General features: G+C 48.4%; 1 protein-coding gene across 5 annotated transcripts in view; it reads right to left on the bottom strand.

The window, feature by feature from the left end:
• The window catches only part of AQR (aquarius intron-binding spliceosomal factor), a 184372-nt gene that overhangs the window by 54665 nt on the left and 111130 nt on the right, over window positions 1-18577 (bottom strand). For all 5 annotated transcript variants that reach the window (XM_085869606.1, XM_085869603.1, XM_085869604.1 and 2 more), the window contains one exon: window positions 4256-4391. In XM_085869606.1, coding sequence (XP_085725732.1) covers window positions 4256-4391 — 136 coding nt within the window. The remainder of the gene's footprint in view (window positions 1-4255; window positions 4392-18577) is intronic.

The following is an 18577-nucleotide window of genomic DNA, read 5'->3' as shown; positions in this document are numbered from 1 at the left end:
CACAAACTGGTCCAACACGTGGAACATGTCTTTCAATCCAGACAAATCTCACACTCTCACTATGTCTCTTCGAAAGGACCGTTTACAAAACCCCCCATCCACTTTCTCAACAATCCTCTGGAAGAAGTCTTTTCTTTCAAGCTTCTAGGTCTCACTATCTGCTATGACCTTTCCTGGGAAAGTCACATTTCCAACCTCGCCTCAAAAGCCAGTCGCCGACTGGGAATCCTCCGTCGTGCTAAGTCCTTCCTCGGCCCTCTTGAGCTCCTGACCACTTACAAAGCTTTTGTCCGTAGCCTGATGGAGTACTGCTCTCCCCTTTGGGCTGGTGCTCCTGCCTCCCACCTTTCTCGGCTTAACGCTGTCGAAACCAGGGCATTTAAGATCATCGGCATCTCCCGCAATGAAGCTGAGTCTTTGGGCCTCTCACTCAATCACCGCAGGTTGGTCGGTGGTCTTTCTGTCTTCTACCGACTCCTCTCCAGCCTTGCCCCCCTGCTCTCTCTGCGATTTGTCCCCACCACATTTCCACAGGGCGCTCAAGGTCCGCCAACAACCCCCTTCTGGTAAAACTACCAAAATCACGAATCACTGCTCATCTTCACTCTTTCATTCCTCTTTTTTCCCGCCTTTGGAATAAACTTCCTCACTCTATTCTTTCCCATTCTTCCCTCCAGGCTTTCAAAACAGCTGTTCACCACCACCTCTTATCTTCCCCCATCCAAATCCTCGATCTTTTCTACCCCCGATAATCCACCCAAGCCCACTTCCTTCATTTCTCCTGCTTTCCTTCCTGAAAGTACCTGAAATGTCCATCTTCTCTTCGCCATGTTCCCCGTCCCATCCCCATCCCTCTCCCTTCCACAGTTCACCTAATGTGTCTGTTCCCCACTGTTTTGTCCCTTCCACTCCCGCCCCTCTTGTCTCATGCCTCCTTGCTGTGAGTTGTGTGTTTGCTCTCATACGAGCCTCGACCAAGGTATACAAAAAAAAAAAAAATTGCTATCTTTGTACAAAAACTGCTGATGTTGTTAGATGGCCCTAACAGACTCTTGCAGGCAGAGGACATGGACTTGCTAATGGGGTTGGAACTGGTGGCGAGTGCTACAGAGTGCGTGAAGAAACTCCGCTCTGCGGATGAGTTCACTGATCTGTGGAACAAGGCCAACGATGCTCGCACTTCTACACCTGCACCACCAAAACGGAGACGCACAATGCATAAGAAGTTGGAACAGTTTGTAGTTTTGGAGACTACAGGACAAAACAACGACAATGACAAGATGGAACTGCAGAGGGTTTTTTTACAGCGCAATTGACACTGTGCTTGGCGAGATCGCTCAGCGCTTCAGTGAGCGCAACACACAACTCGCCCGTTCACTCGCTGCCTTGAATCCTGAAAATGGCACGTTTTTGGATCCCCACTTGCTCCAGCACATCATGACATTAACAAAGTCAACCATCAGTGAAACAGAGTGTGTGGTTGCAAAGCAGTTTATTCGCTCACAGACAGAAAAGCAGCCAAGCGAGAGATGGACAACACAAAACTCCTCTCAACATACCACAAAACGCTGGAAGCCATGCCAAGTGTAGTGACTGCTATGATACTTGGACTAACATTTGGTGCGTCCACTGCCATGTGTGAAAACTCATTCTCAACATTGAGGAATGTCTTCACTGACCATCGACGGTCCATGCGCCATGCACGCAAGGCACAACTGGTACAGCTGGTCTTCGAGAGAGACCTCACACGTAAATGCCTGAATGAATGGAAGGAGAAGGTCCTCAGAAGATTCCACACCGAGACGCGTCGCCTGCAGCTCTTCTGACAGCGAGTACAGCGGTATAAAAACTATACGAGGAGTTCAGATTGTGTGTGTGACTGCTGGTGATGCGTGTGTGGTTGTGGTTGCAGTGTGGTTGTGGTCAGCACCCGCCATGGTCAGCTGCTTTGTACTTCTGATGTTTAAGTTAAATGTTGTGTTTGGTGCTTTGCATATCCCATATCTAGTGCTTTGTGCATAACCTTACCTATGTGTGATTGACTGGTTTAAATGCGGACTTTGTGGTATCTTCAGGCTGGTGGTATTTGCTGTTGATAGTTTAACGTGATGATTGCAGGTCATAACCTACTGTATCTTATTTGAAAGTGCACTGATTCCGGTGCCAACCTCCCCCATTTAGTCATTGTATCTCTGGTATATTAATTTTCTAATGCCAATTCTTCACAACACCTTGTATAAAGGCCCAGTCACACCTTGACGTTTTAGCCAGCACTGGCAACGTATTAAAATGTATGTAAAACGCTGGCTTACGTTGAACTTTTGATGTTTTTTTTTTTTAAAGATTAGGACATATTCATAACGACTCGGTCTTTTGCATAACGTATTAGTAACGGACACAGAACGTTTCGTTGTGTTATAGATAATTTATACCAACGAATGCTGAACCTGTTGTCGGCCTTCACAACCTATGCCCAACGATAGTCTAACTTAGGCATTGTGCGCTGCACACATCGCCGACGATGACGTGGCGTAGGTTATGAAAAGGCTACCGCACAACGATTCAAATCATAACCACCGCAGAAATGGAAGTGTCAACATCGCAGTCACACCTTGGCGATCTTGCCAGCGTATGCTGACCTCTGAAAAATGCATCTAAAACGTTGGCGCACGTCGAATACGGTATGGGTAAGTTTGGTATGCGTGAATAGAACGCTAAAGTACGCTATCATACGTCGTGTTAAATGGAGTACATCTTGTAATTTTAAACATGTTGAAAATTTTACGACGTACTTGCCGTATGACACATGCTCCGCATGCGATGGGAATAAGTTGTACGCATGATATGTGATCATTGACACACATCGACACACATAACTTGAAAGGTACTCATAAGTCAAAACACGTCAAGGTAATGGTTAGCGTCAGTGTTCCAGACTCCCGGTTTTTTTTTTTCTTCGGCATAACGGTGTTCAGTGTAAAGTGCGGTTATGATTTAAATCTTTGAGGGCAGCCTATTAATTATATTATATTATAACCACACTAGAAATCGAAGTGTCAAAATCACCATCATACTGAAGGAAGGAAGAAAAAATAAATAAATAAATGAAACCAGGAAGTCTGGAATAATGACGCAAACCATTACCTTGATGTGTTACGACTTATGAGCACCTAACAAGTAACGTGTGTGGATGTGTGTCACCGATCGCGTAACGTGAGTACAACACGTTACTCATAGGTTAGAAATAAGTTTCGGGTACGCTAAACATTACCTCGACGTGTTTCGACTTATGAGTAACTTACAAGTAACGTGTGTCGACGTCTGTCAACGATCGCGTAACGTGCCTACAACTTATGGCCAGCGTTATGCGGAACGTGTGAGTCATACGCTGGCATAAGTCTTAAAATTTCAAGCATGGAAAATTTGAGGACAACCGAAAAGTACAACGTTTAAAGCCAGCGTACAACGACGTATGGCAGTGTTTTTCAGTGTGCTCTCAATCTTATCAAAACTTACCCATCACGTATTCGACGTGTACCAGCGTTTTAGACAAATTTTCCAAAAATCAGCATAAGCTGGCTAAAACGTCAAGGTGTGACTGGGCCTTGAGTGCACCTGAATTGGTGCCAATTGTCTAATCATTGAATATTTGCATTGTGAATGTGCCAGTTTGTTGCGGCTCTCCTGCATTCAAATAATTTTAGGCCAAAAACATCGGAACATATTAAATCTCGCTGAGATCAATTTGGTTAGTATGCGACGGCAACCTCAGTATAGATGTGTCAATGCTGCATGAATACAATAGTATACCGGGTTATCAGAAATATTAAATATAATAATTGTGCCCCCCTTAATACTGAGCCCTGGCTACGGGCCTGTTTCACAGTTGAAGTGTACCTATGATAAAAATTACAGACCTCTACGTGCTTTGTAAGTGGGAAAACCTGCAAAATCGGTAGTGTATCAAATACTTGTTCTCCCCACTGTATATACATTGATGTACAGGAACCGAGTGAAGTGCCCAAATGATTGGAACTATTTAGTCAAGTTTTCAAGCCTGGCTGTTGGATCCTGCAAGAGTTATGAAAGTCCGATAGTAATAGAACGCAGTAAATCTAACATTGTTTTGGCATCCGTGGAGGTCTTGGACTTGTACCATCCGGCTCAGACAGTCTGTGTTGACAGACCAGTCTGAAGAGACAATGTAAATGAATTCAAATAACTGCAGAAATCAGGCAGGTTAGGTGCTCAGTACCTGATAGAGGAAGAAGTGACCAGCTGTTTCACAGGTGTAAGCCACATCTGCAGGAACTCCGAGGCTCTCCTGGAGTCTCCCAACTTCCCTCAGCAGCTGCAGCCGACAAGCCAAGATGTAGTTTACTCTTCCGTACCTGCAGTTGGTGGGAGAGGCCATGCAATCAATGTTGTACAGAAAACAAAAACTGTGAGTAATCTTATATATTATTTCCGAGTTTGTGGTTTCGTGTCGCGCTATCTTCAACTTTGTTCTGCGCTCGAGTAACGTGATATTCGGCTTACATTATCTCAAAGACCATATGAGGTGCATGGTACAAAAAAAGTAAATAAAATGGTTCTGAAACAGTGAAATCGTATTCCACTTACTGCATTAAAGTAAAATTACTACTGATACTCTGCATCAGTTCCTTTCTCAAACACACCCACCCCAACATGTTGCGCAGAGTGCGGGTTATGCTAGTTTAATTTAAATTAAAAAAAAAAATTATATCCAAGATCAAGGCTCGTGGAAAAGCAAGGCAGCAAAGTGCAAAAAAAAAGGCAACAAAAAAAAAATGACAATGAGGCAGCAAGTGGACAGAATACGCAAAGGAAGAAACAAAAGAGAGAAAGGAAAACACAGTTAACTAAAATGGCACTCGGTAGAGCGCACACCTCTGCCAGGCTGAACAGTTTACGTTTTGTATCCCACTGATAGGTCGGATCAGCATCCGGACCTGAACCAAACTCTAATTGGCATGCTCTTGATACCGACACAACTCATCCACATAGTTTTGTTATAATTAACATAAAGACCATTAGTGCACTGTAGTCCCAAGAAGGAAGCCCGACATAATAATGCACACATACACGTGCACGCACACACACACAAACACAGATAAATTATGTACTGGTAAGTACTTACAAAAGCTATTCTATTTGAAGTTATAACCTTAACTGATAAGCAACTAGCTGAAGTACCCGGTAAGACCCGGGAAATTTGCTGGTAAGACGAAGTGCCTATTTTCCTCAGGCAAGTTAGACTGAGGAATTAGTTATATGGAGAAAATTAGGAAGGCTTCTTTTATGGGGTGACGCCGAGGGAGCAATCATTGTCGTCACAACTGGTAAATATAGCAGTGCAGTGAATGGTTAGGTTTTAAAGTTTAATATGAAAAACACTTAGTGCTTCTTGGTTGAAATATCTTGTTCTTGGAGCACTTCCTATCCTTCCCTTCATCAGCTAGCTGCCTTTTAAACTTAGACTCACTGAAAAATTCAATGAAACCATCCCAAACACACCTGAAAAAAACACAAAAGAACTCATCAAAAGAAGTGGTGTAACAATTAGAAGTGGGGCCCAAAAGAGGGCCATGTTGCGTTCACTTTCAAATCCAACTTTCAAATCCAACTTCACTCTTGGTTGTATTATATGTATCCTTTTATCTGGACACTGTTGTGGAGTGTTGCAGAACATAGTGATGTCGAAGCGAAAGTGTCGATGGCATAGCTATCGGCCTGTTCACGGGTGTGATCGTCGAACTGCTTGAAGAGCCGCTTGGTTAACCCGCAAGTATCGATATAGTCACCTCAATTAGCTTAATCTACACTAAATGGATGGTTCCCAAAAAAAACGTTAACCAAAATGGCAAATGCGACACATAGAACAAATAGGTTAAACATTTATCAGCAGTTAAGCGACGAAAAGTTTGTCATGGGATATTTACAGTTAAACCGAATAATGAATAGATAAACACATACCCGTTATGCGGGGCAGATGGACATGTAAAAGAGCAAATACGTAGATTTCCGAACACATGAAACGATAACTTATTAGTTTTGAAGAGCCTCATGGTAAACTGCATTCGTTGTCTTGCCTTGTGGTGCATAAATTAACAAATTATTTGGGTTACCAACTCTTGAACAACCTACATACAGTTGGCCGTGGGAAAAGACAGGTTCGGCAAGATTAAGGCCAACCACATCCAAGGACTGTCTCTGTGCCTTGTTAATGCTCATTGCAAAGCTTAATTTCACAGGAAACTGGAGGCGCTTTAATTTGAACGGCATATCAGATGGGACCAGAGGAATTCGCGGTATGAAGACATCCTCATCACATGCTCTGCCAGTTATAATAGTTGCCTCGAACACTTTTGGCATCATCCTCTTGATCGTCAGTCGTGTCCCGTTGCAAAGTTTGGGAGGGTCAAGGTTTTGCAGAAGCATAACAGGCGCACCAATTTTGAGGTGCAAGTTGTGAGGAGGGAGGCCTGCTGGTGTCAAGCTATTTAAGAATTCTATGGGATAATGCACAACATCATCCGAGTAAAGTACAGAGTCAAATGATTTATAGCTGAGACGCTCACCTGGTAGCTGGTCCAGGAGTTTGATGTTTAAGTCATCAACTACTGCATTTGTTGGTGCTAAGATGGCACGTTTTCTCAGCCAGGTGACGTCACTGAACTGAATCTCCAAGTTTGGGTACACTCTAGCCAATAAGACTTGTATGTCTGGTACCATGTGTCTGAAAGGTAAAGTAACCTGGCCGTCTTGTCCAACAGCCAAAGTGCAATTACCAAGTTCATCAGCTGCTTAGAGAAAGTTCCAGCTTGCTCATCGCCACTAGGCTGCACTCTAATATTGGTTCGAAGTCTTAGTTTATTGACACTGCTCCACGGTTAGGAAGACTTAATGCCAGCACTTACCTCATCAGCTATTGTCCCCTTTGGAATCACCGGGAGAGTTTGTCGGAAGTCTCCAGCGAGCAAAACTGTTACGCCACCCATGAGCCGCGTATTGTGCCTGATATCCTGTAGAACTCTGTCAAGAGCCTCGAAAGCTCCCTTATGGCTCATCGTCACCTCATCCCAGATGATCAACTTGCACTCACTCAGGAGTTTGCCTTTCATAGACCCATGGCTGATGTTGCAAGTTGCTTGCTCTTTCTTTGACAGGTCCAAAGGGAGCTTGAAAGATGAATGCGCCATGCGACCACCAGTTAGCAGCTATTCCACTGGAGGCCACTGCTAAAGCAATCTGTTTTGATTGACGAAGTTTTGCTAGCAGAAGGTTGATTATGAAGGTTTTACCAGTACCACAGGGAGCATGTAGGAAAAAAAGACCTCCTCTTACACCCTCAATGCTTGAAATGACGGTGTTGTAAGCTTGCATTTGATCCTCATTTAGTCGGTGCTCGTTATCGCTTACCCCTCTCTGCTGACGTCTCCTGAAGAACAAAAAGATTTGCGATTTTACTTGTGAGCTCCAACTACGTCAAAATTATAACCGTTCTTGAAGTAAGAATTGGGAGACATGTATTATGAAACGGCATACCTCTGAACGCCTCTGTCGCTGTTGCCGTGCGCGTGCAGTTCGAGAATTCAAATTTGTTCGCTTTCGCAGTGGCATAATGTTTCAGTTTCAAAGCTGTTATAACAGGAGGAGAATGTGTATGTTTAAAAAGTCAACGGATACAAACATTTTGTATTTCAAAAAACCCTAGCGTTTTTAACCATGAAGCCTTTTGTTACGATTAATACACCGGCGCATTATTCGAAAATAACATCACGTTAAACCACCCTCCAGGAATTTTTATGGAAAGCCACTTAGCGCATCCTGGAGCTGAATGTTAGGTCTATAATATGTGTGTAAAGTTTCATCAAGATCGGTTCACTGGTCTAGGAGCTTATTGGTTACAAACAAACAAACAGACAGACAGACAAACAGACAGAAGGACTGCCATCTATGGAGTAGATGTAATATATATATATATATATATATATATACTTATAGATATATATATATATACTTATAGATATATATATATACTTATAGATATATATTGTTACGGCTGTGGAAATTCGCAAACCACCATTCAGGGCCCGTAGGTGAGATAACTCTAAGTACATGTGAAGTTAGCCCCAAACCCGTTGTTTAGAAGGAATTTATTTTGATTCATTCGGGCTGCGACGCTTTGAGATAGCCGTTTTTCTGTTCTATCTTTATTTTGAACCAATCATGTCTCAACCGCCATAACCATCAAACCACCACCGATAAACCCTCCACCACCCTCACCTCTCTCCTACGGCCATTCCCGCACCACCTGTGAACACTGAGCGTCGGGCTGTCTTGGGCTCGTTCAAGATACGCACCGAGCCGCGAGTGCAAATAGCGGCCTTTCTGAGGGAGAATTCGGATCAAGAACACTACACGCCCACTTCTGATCTGTCCAATTAGCAAGCGCGGAGCGGCTTGGCCCCGCCGCCAGGTGGGTCCATGTTAAATCGAAATATGCAATTTCTAGGATCAGGGGAGGTTCACGCCCACTTTTCCTCCGCCCAATTGGCGAGCGTGGCTCCGCCCCCGAGGTCATCCTGATCCAGAAATTTGCACATTGTTTTCTCCTGTCGGCCTATAAAATGGCGAGCGCAAGGCGAATCGGGCAGAGTCAGTTTTTGGTTGGAGAGCAGAGTGTGGCAGCGGCAGAGTGTGGCAGCGACAGAGTGTGGCAGAGAGTGGAGTCGGGTGGCGAAGGCATTGAGTTGGGTTCTGCAGTCGGCTGAGGAGAGTTGTGGGAAGAGGCCAAGGAGCTCGGGTCCGAGGCGAGAAGGACGGCGGTGGGCGACGAGGTCGCGGTGGGAGATCGCTCGTCACAGGACCCAAGCCAGCCAGCCATTCTCCCTCCCCCAGGGCATCAGCAATTCCCCCTTTTCCCCCACGCTGAGATAGTGCAACAAAGGAGGCCCCGTTCCCACCCCACTCCAAACGTCGTGCCAACGAAACCCGCCAAGGAGCACGGAGTCGGGGCACAGCCACGCGGCCACATCTGCGGCTCGTCCGCCAACGCGTCACGAGGACGCGGGTAGGACCCACCCGGTCTCGCGGACCTGGCCGCTCCTTCAGGTCACGCGCGCATATTGGCCTACAGGCCCGTCTTCCCCCTTGTCTATGAGGGTGGCTTCTTTCCTTTGCTTTTGAGTAAATGTGTGTTGGCGCCGTCTGTAAAGTAGAAGTGTATAAGTGTTGACGTGTGTGCGCGTAGTCGGAAGTAACTCTGCGTCATTGTTTCTTTTGTTTTACTGCAATAGGTGCATTTTGACTGTTTGGCTGTATATGTGTGCTCTCCATGTGTCGTGTAATAAATGTGCATTGTGTGAACTGTTTTCCCGTTTCGCTTCGTCTTTTCTTTATTGACTCTCCATCCTGCTTCACGTAAAGGGTTCGTAGTGGGCTTAATACGCCCGATAATTAATCGGAACCGTCGAGGCCGACGATAACACCGCTCGGTTATCACTGTAGCACGGAACGGACCGCTTAACGGAACAACCCCAACCAAACTCAGAGCCCGAAATGGGTGCGGCAGAGGCCGCGCGGTATGACACCTCCCGTCGCCACCTCCGTCAAATCCCCTCCCCGGCTCCCAGCGAAACCGAGACCGATGGTGGTGGATCGGTCCTGCTTTCACCATTAGTCATCACACAAATGATGGAAATGATCACACAAGCAATGAGGGGGGAGATGCAACAAATGGGAAGCAAAATAGATGGAGTGAACAAACAGATGGATACAAGCACGAATGAAATAAAAACAAATGTGTGCAGGATGAATAATCAAATGAATGTGAATTTACAACAGGTGAAGAACGGAATGGAAAACAAAATGAAAGAGATGCGGGGTGAGACGCAGAACATGGGCCGAAGCCTGCAGGCGGGCATGAAGGCAATAGCAGTGGAGCTCAAAATGGCGACGCCACGTGTGGGAGCAAACGAGCTGGGAGGGAGTGCAACGGCTGTCAGGCCCGCGGTGAAGGCGGGAACAAACAAATTAATATGGGGGACGTGTTGGACGAGACTTGTAAAGGTGACGGAGAGAGCAACAGTGATGGTGACCGAGAGGGAAAAACTAATTAGGGTGACGGAGACGTGCACGAGGGAGATAAGACACGAGGTGAAAGGAATTGGGAGGGAGAGAAAAGAACAATTAAGACTGAAAGCAAGGATGAGGTACGTGGAGATCGTGAAAGAGCATGGAGTGAAACAGAGGGAAGGACGGGAGCGACTTAAGGAGAAAGCAAGGTTGACCTACGTAAAGATAAGGGAAAGACGCCAGAAAGAAGCAGAGACTAATAGACACGAGGTGACGACGGAAAGGAGAAAAGAAATAAAAGTTGAGACAAGGGAGATAACAAGGGAAGAAACGGAAATAATAGAGACACGGGAGATAGAGGGTGAATTGGATGGGATTGAAGACGAGCACACAGACACAGAGGTAGTGGAGGATAATTGGGGTGAGCTGGCAGAACGTGTAGGGACCCGGTGCGAGCAGTTGGCTAGCCTCCTTCGGGAATGGAGGGAGCCGCTATGCTCCCTTGAAGAGAGTCACGACCAGGTGGATTCGGTCGTGCTTCGCGGAGTTGAGGGGACGGGTGCTGCGAACGGGTGCACGCCGAGCTTGGGGGGTATAGAGGCCCCGGAAACCCTTGGCGTGGGACTAATCCCCAGTGTGGTTGTCCTGGTGTGTGTGGTGCAAGGTGTGAGTGCGATCCCGTGTGTGAGTGGGGTGGTGGCGAATGTGCCAGGATGCGTGCTTCCCAGCATGCCGTGTGGGAGTGAAGCACGGTGTGTGAGTGAGACACCGCGGGTGAGTGCCCCCGCATGTGTGAGTGGTATGGTGTGTGTGAGGGAAATGGCACGAGTGAGTGAGCGGCCGAGTATAAGGAGAGAGACAGCGCGTGCAAGGTCGCTGTGTGTAAGGGAGATGTCGGTCAGCATGCGGGAGCACGCAGCCGCGTCTCCCGGTGTGAATGTGATGGAGTGGTGTGTGAGCGTTGTGACACGCAGGTGTGCGTGGGTTGAATGGCGACGGAGACGGCGACAGAGACAAAAGCCGGGTAGCGGCTGTAGCTATTTTGGGAACCGCGCCGGGTTCACCCGGCAGCGAGCGCGAGGTCCGTGCTGTGCAACGCACGAGGCCGCCACGTGCTCGCTTGCGGGAGTGAAACCCGGTCCGGAAACGAGCGTGGTGGTTGTTGCCGATCCCGCGACGGACAAAGTTTAGGCAGGATTTCGAATTTGGACCGGATTGGTTCTCCACGCGGGCGTGCATGTTCAGCTCCAACGGGCAGAGCACATGTGTTCGCGTGGGGAACCCCTTGAGATGTGAGGCTTGTGTTTATTTTTTAAGCGCCGGGTGGCGTCATGGCACGTGTGGTTGGAATCCGGCAGGAGGGTGAATCCCTGCCGGATGGTACCGTCCAAGAGGGACGAGGGACGCGAACAGCTGCTATGACATCACGCCAAAGGTGCGCGGCTGTGAATTGCCGCGCTGGTTCGCAGTTTGCGAGTTGCCGCGCTGGTGCTGCGCAATTTAAAAAAAAAAATAAAAGCAAGCCTCGCTTTCAGGTGAACACGATTCCCGGGCAAGGGGTGGAAGACCCTCTTGACCTGGGCACAGGATGGAACTAGTTAGGGGAAAGGGTTAGCTTAGTTAGACCGGTCTCATGGGGCAGGGGTAAGTCCTCATGGGGCCCGTGGAATGGATTAGGTAGAGGGATTTAGATGAGCTTTGGGTGGGGAAATGAGTTGATGACATTTTGGAGACAGAGACAGACTTTGGATGTGTAGAGGGGACATAGCTTAGCTACGTAGTGTTAAAAGGAACGTGCTATAGTGTAAGGGATGACGTGGGAGCACGAGTTAGTTAGGGGAGGTAGTTAGAAGGATGGCAGAATTCAGCGGTCTGTGTGTTGAAGAGTTGTGAAGTGAGTACATGTGCTTGGTGAGTGAGTGAGGCCAGCGGGTCTGTGTGAATGGAGCGAATGTGGAATGCATGGTGCGATGAGTGATTGGGGGGAGGAGTGTATCCCACCCAAGGGACCCCGGGGTCAGTGTAGAGTGAGTTAGGGGGTTAGTCAAATTGACAAAATGGAGGTCGTTTTGTTGTTGGTGGGAAAGTAGGCTCGAAACCCGTTTGGAGGGGGTGCAGGAGCCCTGTTGACGGGCTGGGAGCGTGGCTGCGAAAGGTGAGTATCGCTGAGTGGGTACCCCGGGCACCAGGCTCGTCGGCCGTGGTAGGCCAAGGGCCCATGGGGGGCCGGGATCGCGTAGTGGGCACGGGTGCGCCCGCATGGTGCGGGAGGCCCAGGGCGCCATTAGCCGCGTGGGCAGTGTTGTGGGCACGGGTGACCCTCGGAAAGGTGCCCGGGAAGCCAGCCTGCCACGTGAGCCTTTCAGGGGAGTCGCCAGGGAGGGCACTCCCCGGTGTTTAGGGAGCTGGTAGGCTCGGAGGCAGTGTAGTGCCCGGGGGTGCCATAGCTGGAGAATCGGCAGAGGGTCGTGCCTGCCAAGGGAGCCACGCGTCCCAGCCATGAGACCGTGTGAGGGCACGGGAAGAAAATTTGGGGCCGAGGCCCGAAATTGTGAGGACACCAACACAGGCGACGGGAATCTGGGTTGTTAGAACCAATAGTTTAAGCGCGAGGCGCTGGTTGAAAGCCCCGGGGTAGTTTAAGAGATAATGGTTAGGGTAGATTAGGAGATGTACCCTTCCGCACCATCCATCCCTTCACTCTCGTTGTGGACCGCTGGACCCACTTTGGGTTAGATCGCTGAAGTCTGGGGAGGCCATCCTGAGGCTTTGTTGGGCCTCGACACAGGACGCTAGCTCTCACTTGTTCCCCTCCGGGAAGGGAACGTAGGGGTTGGGAGTAGGCTAGGGGACGATAGGTTAGCCGAACAAGGACGATAAAGGGGGTTAGGGGACGATTTATAGTGGGGAAGTAAAATAAAAACAACCAAAAAATAAGTTGGGGCTAAATTGGGTTTTACAAATTAAGGGAGTGGGTATGGACAGTGACAGTCAAAGGCGATAGGTTGGGAGGGAGACCGTAGGGTAGGTCCGAGCCCACCTTCCGAGTGGCCAGCACCACCGCACTCCCTCCACCAACCTCCACTGACAGGCAAAGGCTGGCCAGCTTCATCTGCGGCTGTGTTGCTTCAAGGCCTGAGCCGGCCAACTTCATCGTCGGCTGTTGTGTTGCTGCGAGGCCTGTGCCGGCCAACTTCGTCTGCGGCTGTGCTTCAAGTCCTGTGCCGGTCGGATCGTCCGCCGGCTGTGTTCGCCTGCAGCGGCCCTGTTTTGCAGGCTGGGTATGCCTGCTGCCTTTGCCATGCCATGCCCACTGCCCATGTTCACCAGCCCCGTTCAATTTTGCTTTGCCCCCCCCCCCTTGTTCATTGCCATGTGCGCCAGGATCAAGGAAACAGTTTGCAAGCTGCAAGAACTGTCCTGTTGGCAGCTACAACACGGGCCTGCAGTGGCGGCCCGTGCGCCGGTTCTCTGTTGACTCTTCTTCTTTTTCCTGCAGAGTCCATTGATCCTGGGCCATGGTTCGTGTAAAATATAAGGTTCAGTTGTTAAGTTGTACTGTAAATATGTGTTTTGCGCCCCCGGCATGTCTGTCTTGCGCCGGCAATTTTATTTAAGTCGTCCGTATGAGTGGGTTTGTTTAGTTAGTTACTCAGCCCTCAGGTTATTTATTTTGGGGACACGAATACCATGAATGTCGCACTCAGGGATCCGAAGGTAAAACGTACTAGGGGAGAACTACACATGATAGTACACGAGAATTTGACAACTCGGGACGAGTCTGTAAAAAGGGGAGGGGGTAGTGTTACGGCTGTGGAAATTCGCAAACCACCATTCAGGGCCCGTAGGTGAGATAACTCGAAGTACATGTGAAGTTAGCCCTAAACCCATTGTTTAGAGGGAATTTATGTGATTCATTCGGGCTGCGACGCTTTGAGATAGCCGTTTTTCTGTTCTATCTTTATTTTGAACCAACCACGTCTCAACCGCCATAACCATCAAACCACCACCGACAAACCCTCCACCACCCTCACCTCTCTCCTTCTACGGCCATTCCCGCACCACCTGTGAACACTGAGCGTCGGGCTGTCTTGGGCTCGTTCAAGATACGCACCGAGCCGCGAGTGCAAATAGCGGCCTTTCCGAGGGAGAATTCGGATCAAGAACGCTACACGCCCACTTCTGATCCGTCCAATTAGCAAGCGCGGAGCGGCTTGGCCCCGCCTCCAGGTGCGTCCGTGTGAAATCGAAATATTCAAATTCTAGGATCAGGGGAGGTTCACGCCCACTTTTCCTCCGTCCAATTGGCGAGCGTGGCTCCGCCCCCGAGGTCATCCTGATCCAGAAATTTGCATATTGTTTTCTCGTGCTGGCCTATAAAACGGCGAGTGCAAGGCGAATCGGGCAGAGTCAGTTTTTGGTTGGAGAGCAGTGTGTGGCAGCGGCAGAGTGTGGCAGAGAGTGGAGTCGGGTGGCGATGGCATCTAGTTGGGTTCTGCAGTCGGCTGAGGAGAGTTGTGGGAAGAGGCCAAGGAGCTCGGGTCCGAGGGGAGAAGGACGGCGGTGGGCGACGAGGTAGCGGTGGGAGATCGCTCGTCACGGGACCCAAGCCAGCCAGCCAGCCATTCTCCCTCCCCCAGGGCATCAACAATTCCCCCTTTTCCCCCATGTTGAGATAGTGCAACAAAGGGGGCCCCGTTCCCACCCCACTCCAAACGTCGTGCCAACGAAACCCGCCAAGTAGCACGGAGTCGGGGCATAGCCACGTGGCCACATCTGCGGCTCGTCCGCCAACGCGTCACGAGGACGCGGGTAGGACCCACCCGGTCTCGCGGACCTGGCCGCTCCTTCAGGTCACGCGCGCATATTGGCCTACAGGCCCGTCTGCACCCTTGTCTATGAGGTTGGCTTCTTTCCTTTGCTTTTGAGTAAATGTGTGTAGGCTCCGTCTGTAAAGTAGAATTGCATAAGTGTTGCCTTGTGTGCGCGTAGTCGGTAGTAACTCTGGGTCATTGTTTCTTTTGTTTTACTGCTATTGGTGCATTTTGACGTTTGGCTGTTTTTGTGTGCTCTCCGTGTGTCGCGTAATAAATGTGCATTGTGTGAACTGTTTTCCCATTTTGCTTCGTCTTTTCTTTATTGACTCTCCATCCCGCTTAACGTAAAGGGTTCGTAGTGGGCTTAATATGCCCGATAATTAATCAGAACCGTCGAGGCCGACGATAACACCGCTCGGTTATCACTGTAGCACGGAACGGACCGCTTAAGCGGTTCGTGTCCGGAGTCGGCCTGTGGCGTGGTGCGATCGCCCGGTCGACCATTCGCGCAGGTACTGAGGTAGATCGAATTTGGCGAGCGACCCTATCCTGCGCGGGTGGGCAATTGGCACGATCGTGGTGAGGTTAAACCCCCACCCGTGACTAGCTCCCGGCGTTGGTCCGAGAGGGTCACGACTGAATTGTCCGTTCCGGTGGGCGAGGCGGCCGCCATTCGAGTCGAGTGGCCGATCGCACGCCGGCGGGCGCGAATTCGCAACAATATCTATATATAACTAAAACTCTCATCTTGTATATATTGTTACGAATTTGGAATTCGATTGCACACAACATAGAGGTTCCTTTAGTCAGCTATGTCGAGAAGTGCTTGTTCCCTAGATAGCTCACCTTCCATTGTTTAAATGTTCAGAAATCGATGGATTGCGATGCGGATCGATTTAATAGTTAGGGAGCGAACAATGGAGACGTCCCTCCCCCTCTTCTGTGAAGAGGAAGAAGAGCCCTGCCGTCCGGTGATTCATGACGTCAACAACTCCCTCCCACCCGTGGTTGAGAGGCGGATGGATCACGAGGGCATGAGTCACGCCGGGCGTGGGGGAGGGGGCGGAGAAGGATAAAGAGGAGATCCTTTCTTTGTTCGTGTTGGGAGTGGAGGGGAGTCTTTCAGCAGGCCGTTGGGTCCTGCTTGGCTTGGGTTCGGGTTGAGGCCTTCGGAAGCTTTTTGCTTCTGCAGAGGAGTTGCGCAGCAGAGCTTCGGGTCCTGCTTGGCTCGGTAGGCTTTTTGGAGAGCTGCTTTGTTTGGAAGAAAGTTGAGCCAGTTGCTCGGCTCGAGCTGCGAATGGTGGCTTCTTCTTCTTCTTGGTTTGTGGAGCTCTTTGTTCTCCGTTTGGTTCCCAGCTTGGTGCGACTCATCGACCTCTTCTTGTAGGTGGTTCCTCGGGGAAGCGACGCATCGATGGGAAGGATCAGCGCCTCGTCTCACCAGCACATGTTGAGAAGCGCGGGAGGATTCGCGGGAGCTCGGGAAGGATCGTGGTTCACGGCGCTTGGATCCAGCTCGCTCTCGCTGGAGCCCGGGTCCGAACAACTTGAAGACCACACGAGGTGGAGAGGTTGGAGATAGGCTCTGTGTTTCAGCTCACCTGTCCGAGCTGGAGCTCGTTATTGAAGGCCTCAGCCACCATTTCTTGGGGGTGTGTGTGTGTGTGTGTGTGTGTGTGTGTGTGTGTGTGTGTGTGTGTGTGTGTGTGTGTGTGTGTGTGTGTGCGTGCGCGTGCGCGTGCGCGTGCGCGTGCGTGTGCATGTGCGAACGTGTGTCCGTGGGCCCGTTTAATAAATAGGAAATTGCTAAGTGCTTTGTGTGCGGTAAATCTTTGCATTGCATTTCGTATAGTCGGAATAGTTCTGCTCTTACGTGCTTCCCTAGTTCCCCATTATAATTAATAAATACCCCAATTGTTAAATGTTTTCAGCTTGTCGCGTCGATTCTTTCATTGACTGAGCATTTCGTGTGTTGGGAGTTAGAAAGCCGTTGGTTTGCTGTAAAAGGGGGACATTTGGACCGACGGTTCTCGGCGATTAAGCCCCTCGGAATCGCGCACGGGACAGGCTCGCCTCGGTGGTTTGTTCCATACGAGTTCCTTCGAGGGTGAAATACCCCGGTAGTTGGATCACATGGGTATTTAGGTAAACTGAAGATTGGCAATCGACCCCACCCCAGTGATCTGCCCATTGGCGTATTTCGGTTCTTGTGCAAGGACCCGTCGACTAGGACTTATCCGGGCAGCGATCTATATTCCGGGCGATCAGTCGGGCCGACTCGACTTGCGGCTCCGTTCAGAGCGGTCGGTTCGCGGCCGACCCCCGGCACCGTAACAATATGTATGGATGTTCCCGAAATACAGCCAAAACGGTACACGATAGCGTAAAAATTTTAGGGCCACCTGACTCACCATTCTCGTGCAGTATCAAGTTTTGTTCAAATCAGGCAACGAAAAAATTATTAAAAAATCAATTCCCGGTTCAGCCAAGTACTCTTCGGGATTATTTGATCAATGCAAACAACCTCCGCGGTATAGTTCGCTGGAGCTATCTTTTTTTTTCGTTTTTTTGAAAGGATTTTTTTATCAACCCCTCTCACAAGGGGAACCTAACGGGTTCACGGGTCGTCTGGTATGTATGTATATACATATACATATATATATATATATACATATATATATATATATATGGATATCCATCCATCCATCCATCCATTGGGACCATACTCTGTGGAGAGCATTGGTGCTGCCTAAGCAGTCTCTTTGGCTATTGGGCACAATCCTGGACAGGTTGTCACTCCGACATAGAATACCAGCATGCTGGCAATCATTTTGCTGACCTCGGAAGGATAACAGGTCGAGTTAACCCCGCCTGGTATTAATTCAAACCGCTGAGCAGGATTTGAACTCAGGACCCTTGGATCCCAAGCCCACCACCCTAACCATTAAGCCATCACCAGATATATATATATATATATATATATATATATATATATATATATATATATATATATATATATATATATATATATATATGTTTAACCAATAATATAATTAAAGAATTTACTTCATTAAAATAATTAATTCAATATTATTATATCAAATGCAATGCAATAGGAACTTGTTGACATGAAAAACAACCAAATTAAATATAAGATGATGATGGAGTCTAAAGACATTCTCACAAGACCTGATCAAACAATCAGCCAAATATCCCCTGTTTAACATGATGGAAAAAAACCTTCTCAGAACGTTCCACAAAATCATCCTTTGCTGAACAAATTCTTGCAAATCTAACCCATCCACAACCATTTGAAATAATGTGTTATTTAAAGTTTATGGACCCATCTCTCAATGGTGAAGAATCACTTAAAAATTGTCGTATCCAGATCTTCACGAAAATCTAATCAATTCGTCCTTGTCACACATCCAACCTACCAAGAAAAATACCAAATTTCATCTGAATGTGTCCATAATTTTTTGAGATATCCTGCTCACAGACAAACAAATATATAGGGATGAATAAATATCATCCATCCACCTCCAGTGGCTGAGGTAACAATGTTTTCTAAAATTGTTTGCACAAGTCTCGCTTAAACAAACAAAACATCATGACACCCCCAACTTTGTTTCCTCGATAAGAGTGAGGCTCATAGAAGA

The sequence above is a fragment of the Eptatretus burgeri genome, chromosome 2 (genome assembly GCF_056783735.1).
Source record: "Eptatretus burgeri isolate ZD-2024b chromosome 2, Ebu_testis_v1, whole genome shotgun sequence".
In the NCBI taxonomy this organism is placed as follows: Eukaryota; Metazoa; Chordata; class Myxini; order Myxiniformes; family Myxinidae; genus Eptatretus; species Eptatretus burgeri.
This window is presented reverse-complemented; position numbering and strand designations above follow the sequence as displayed.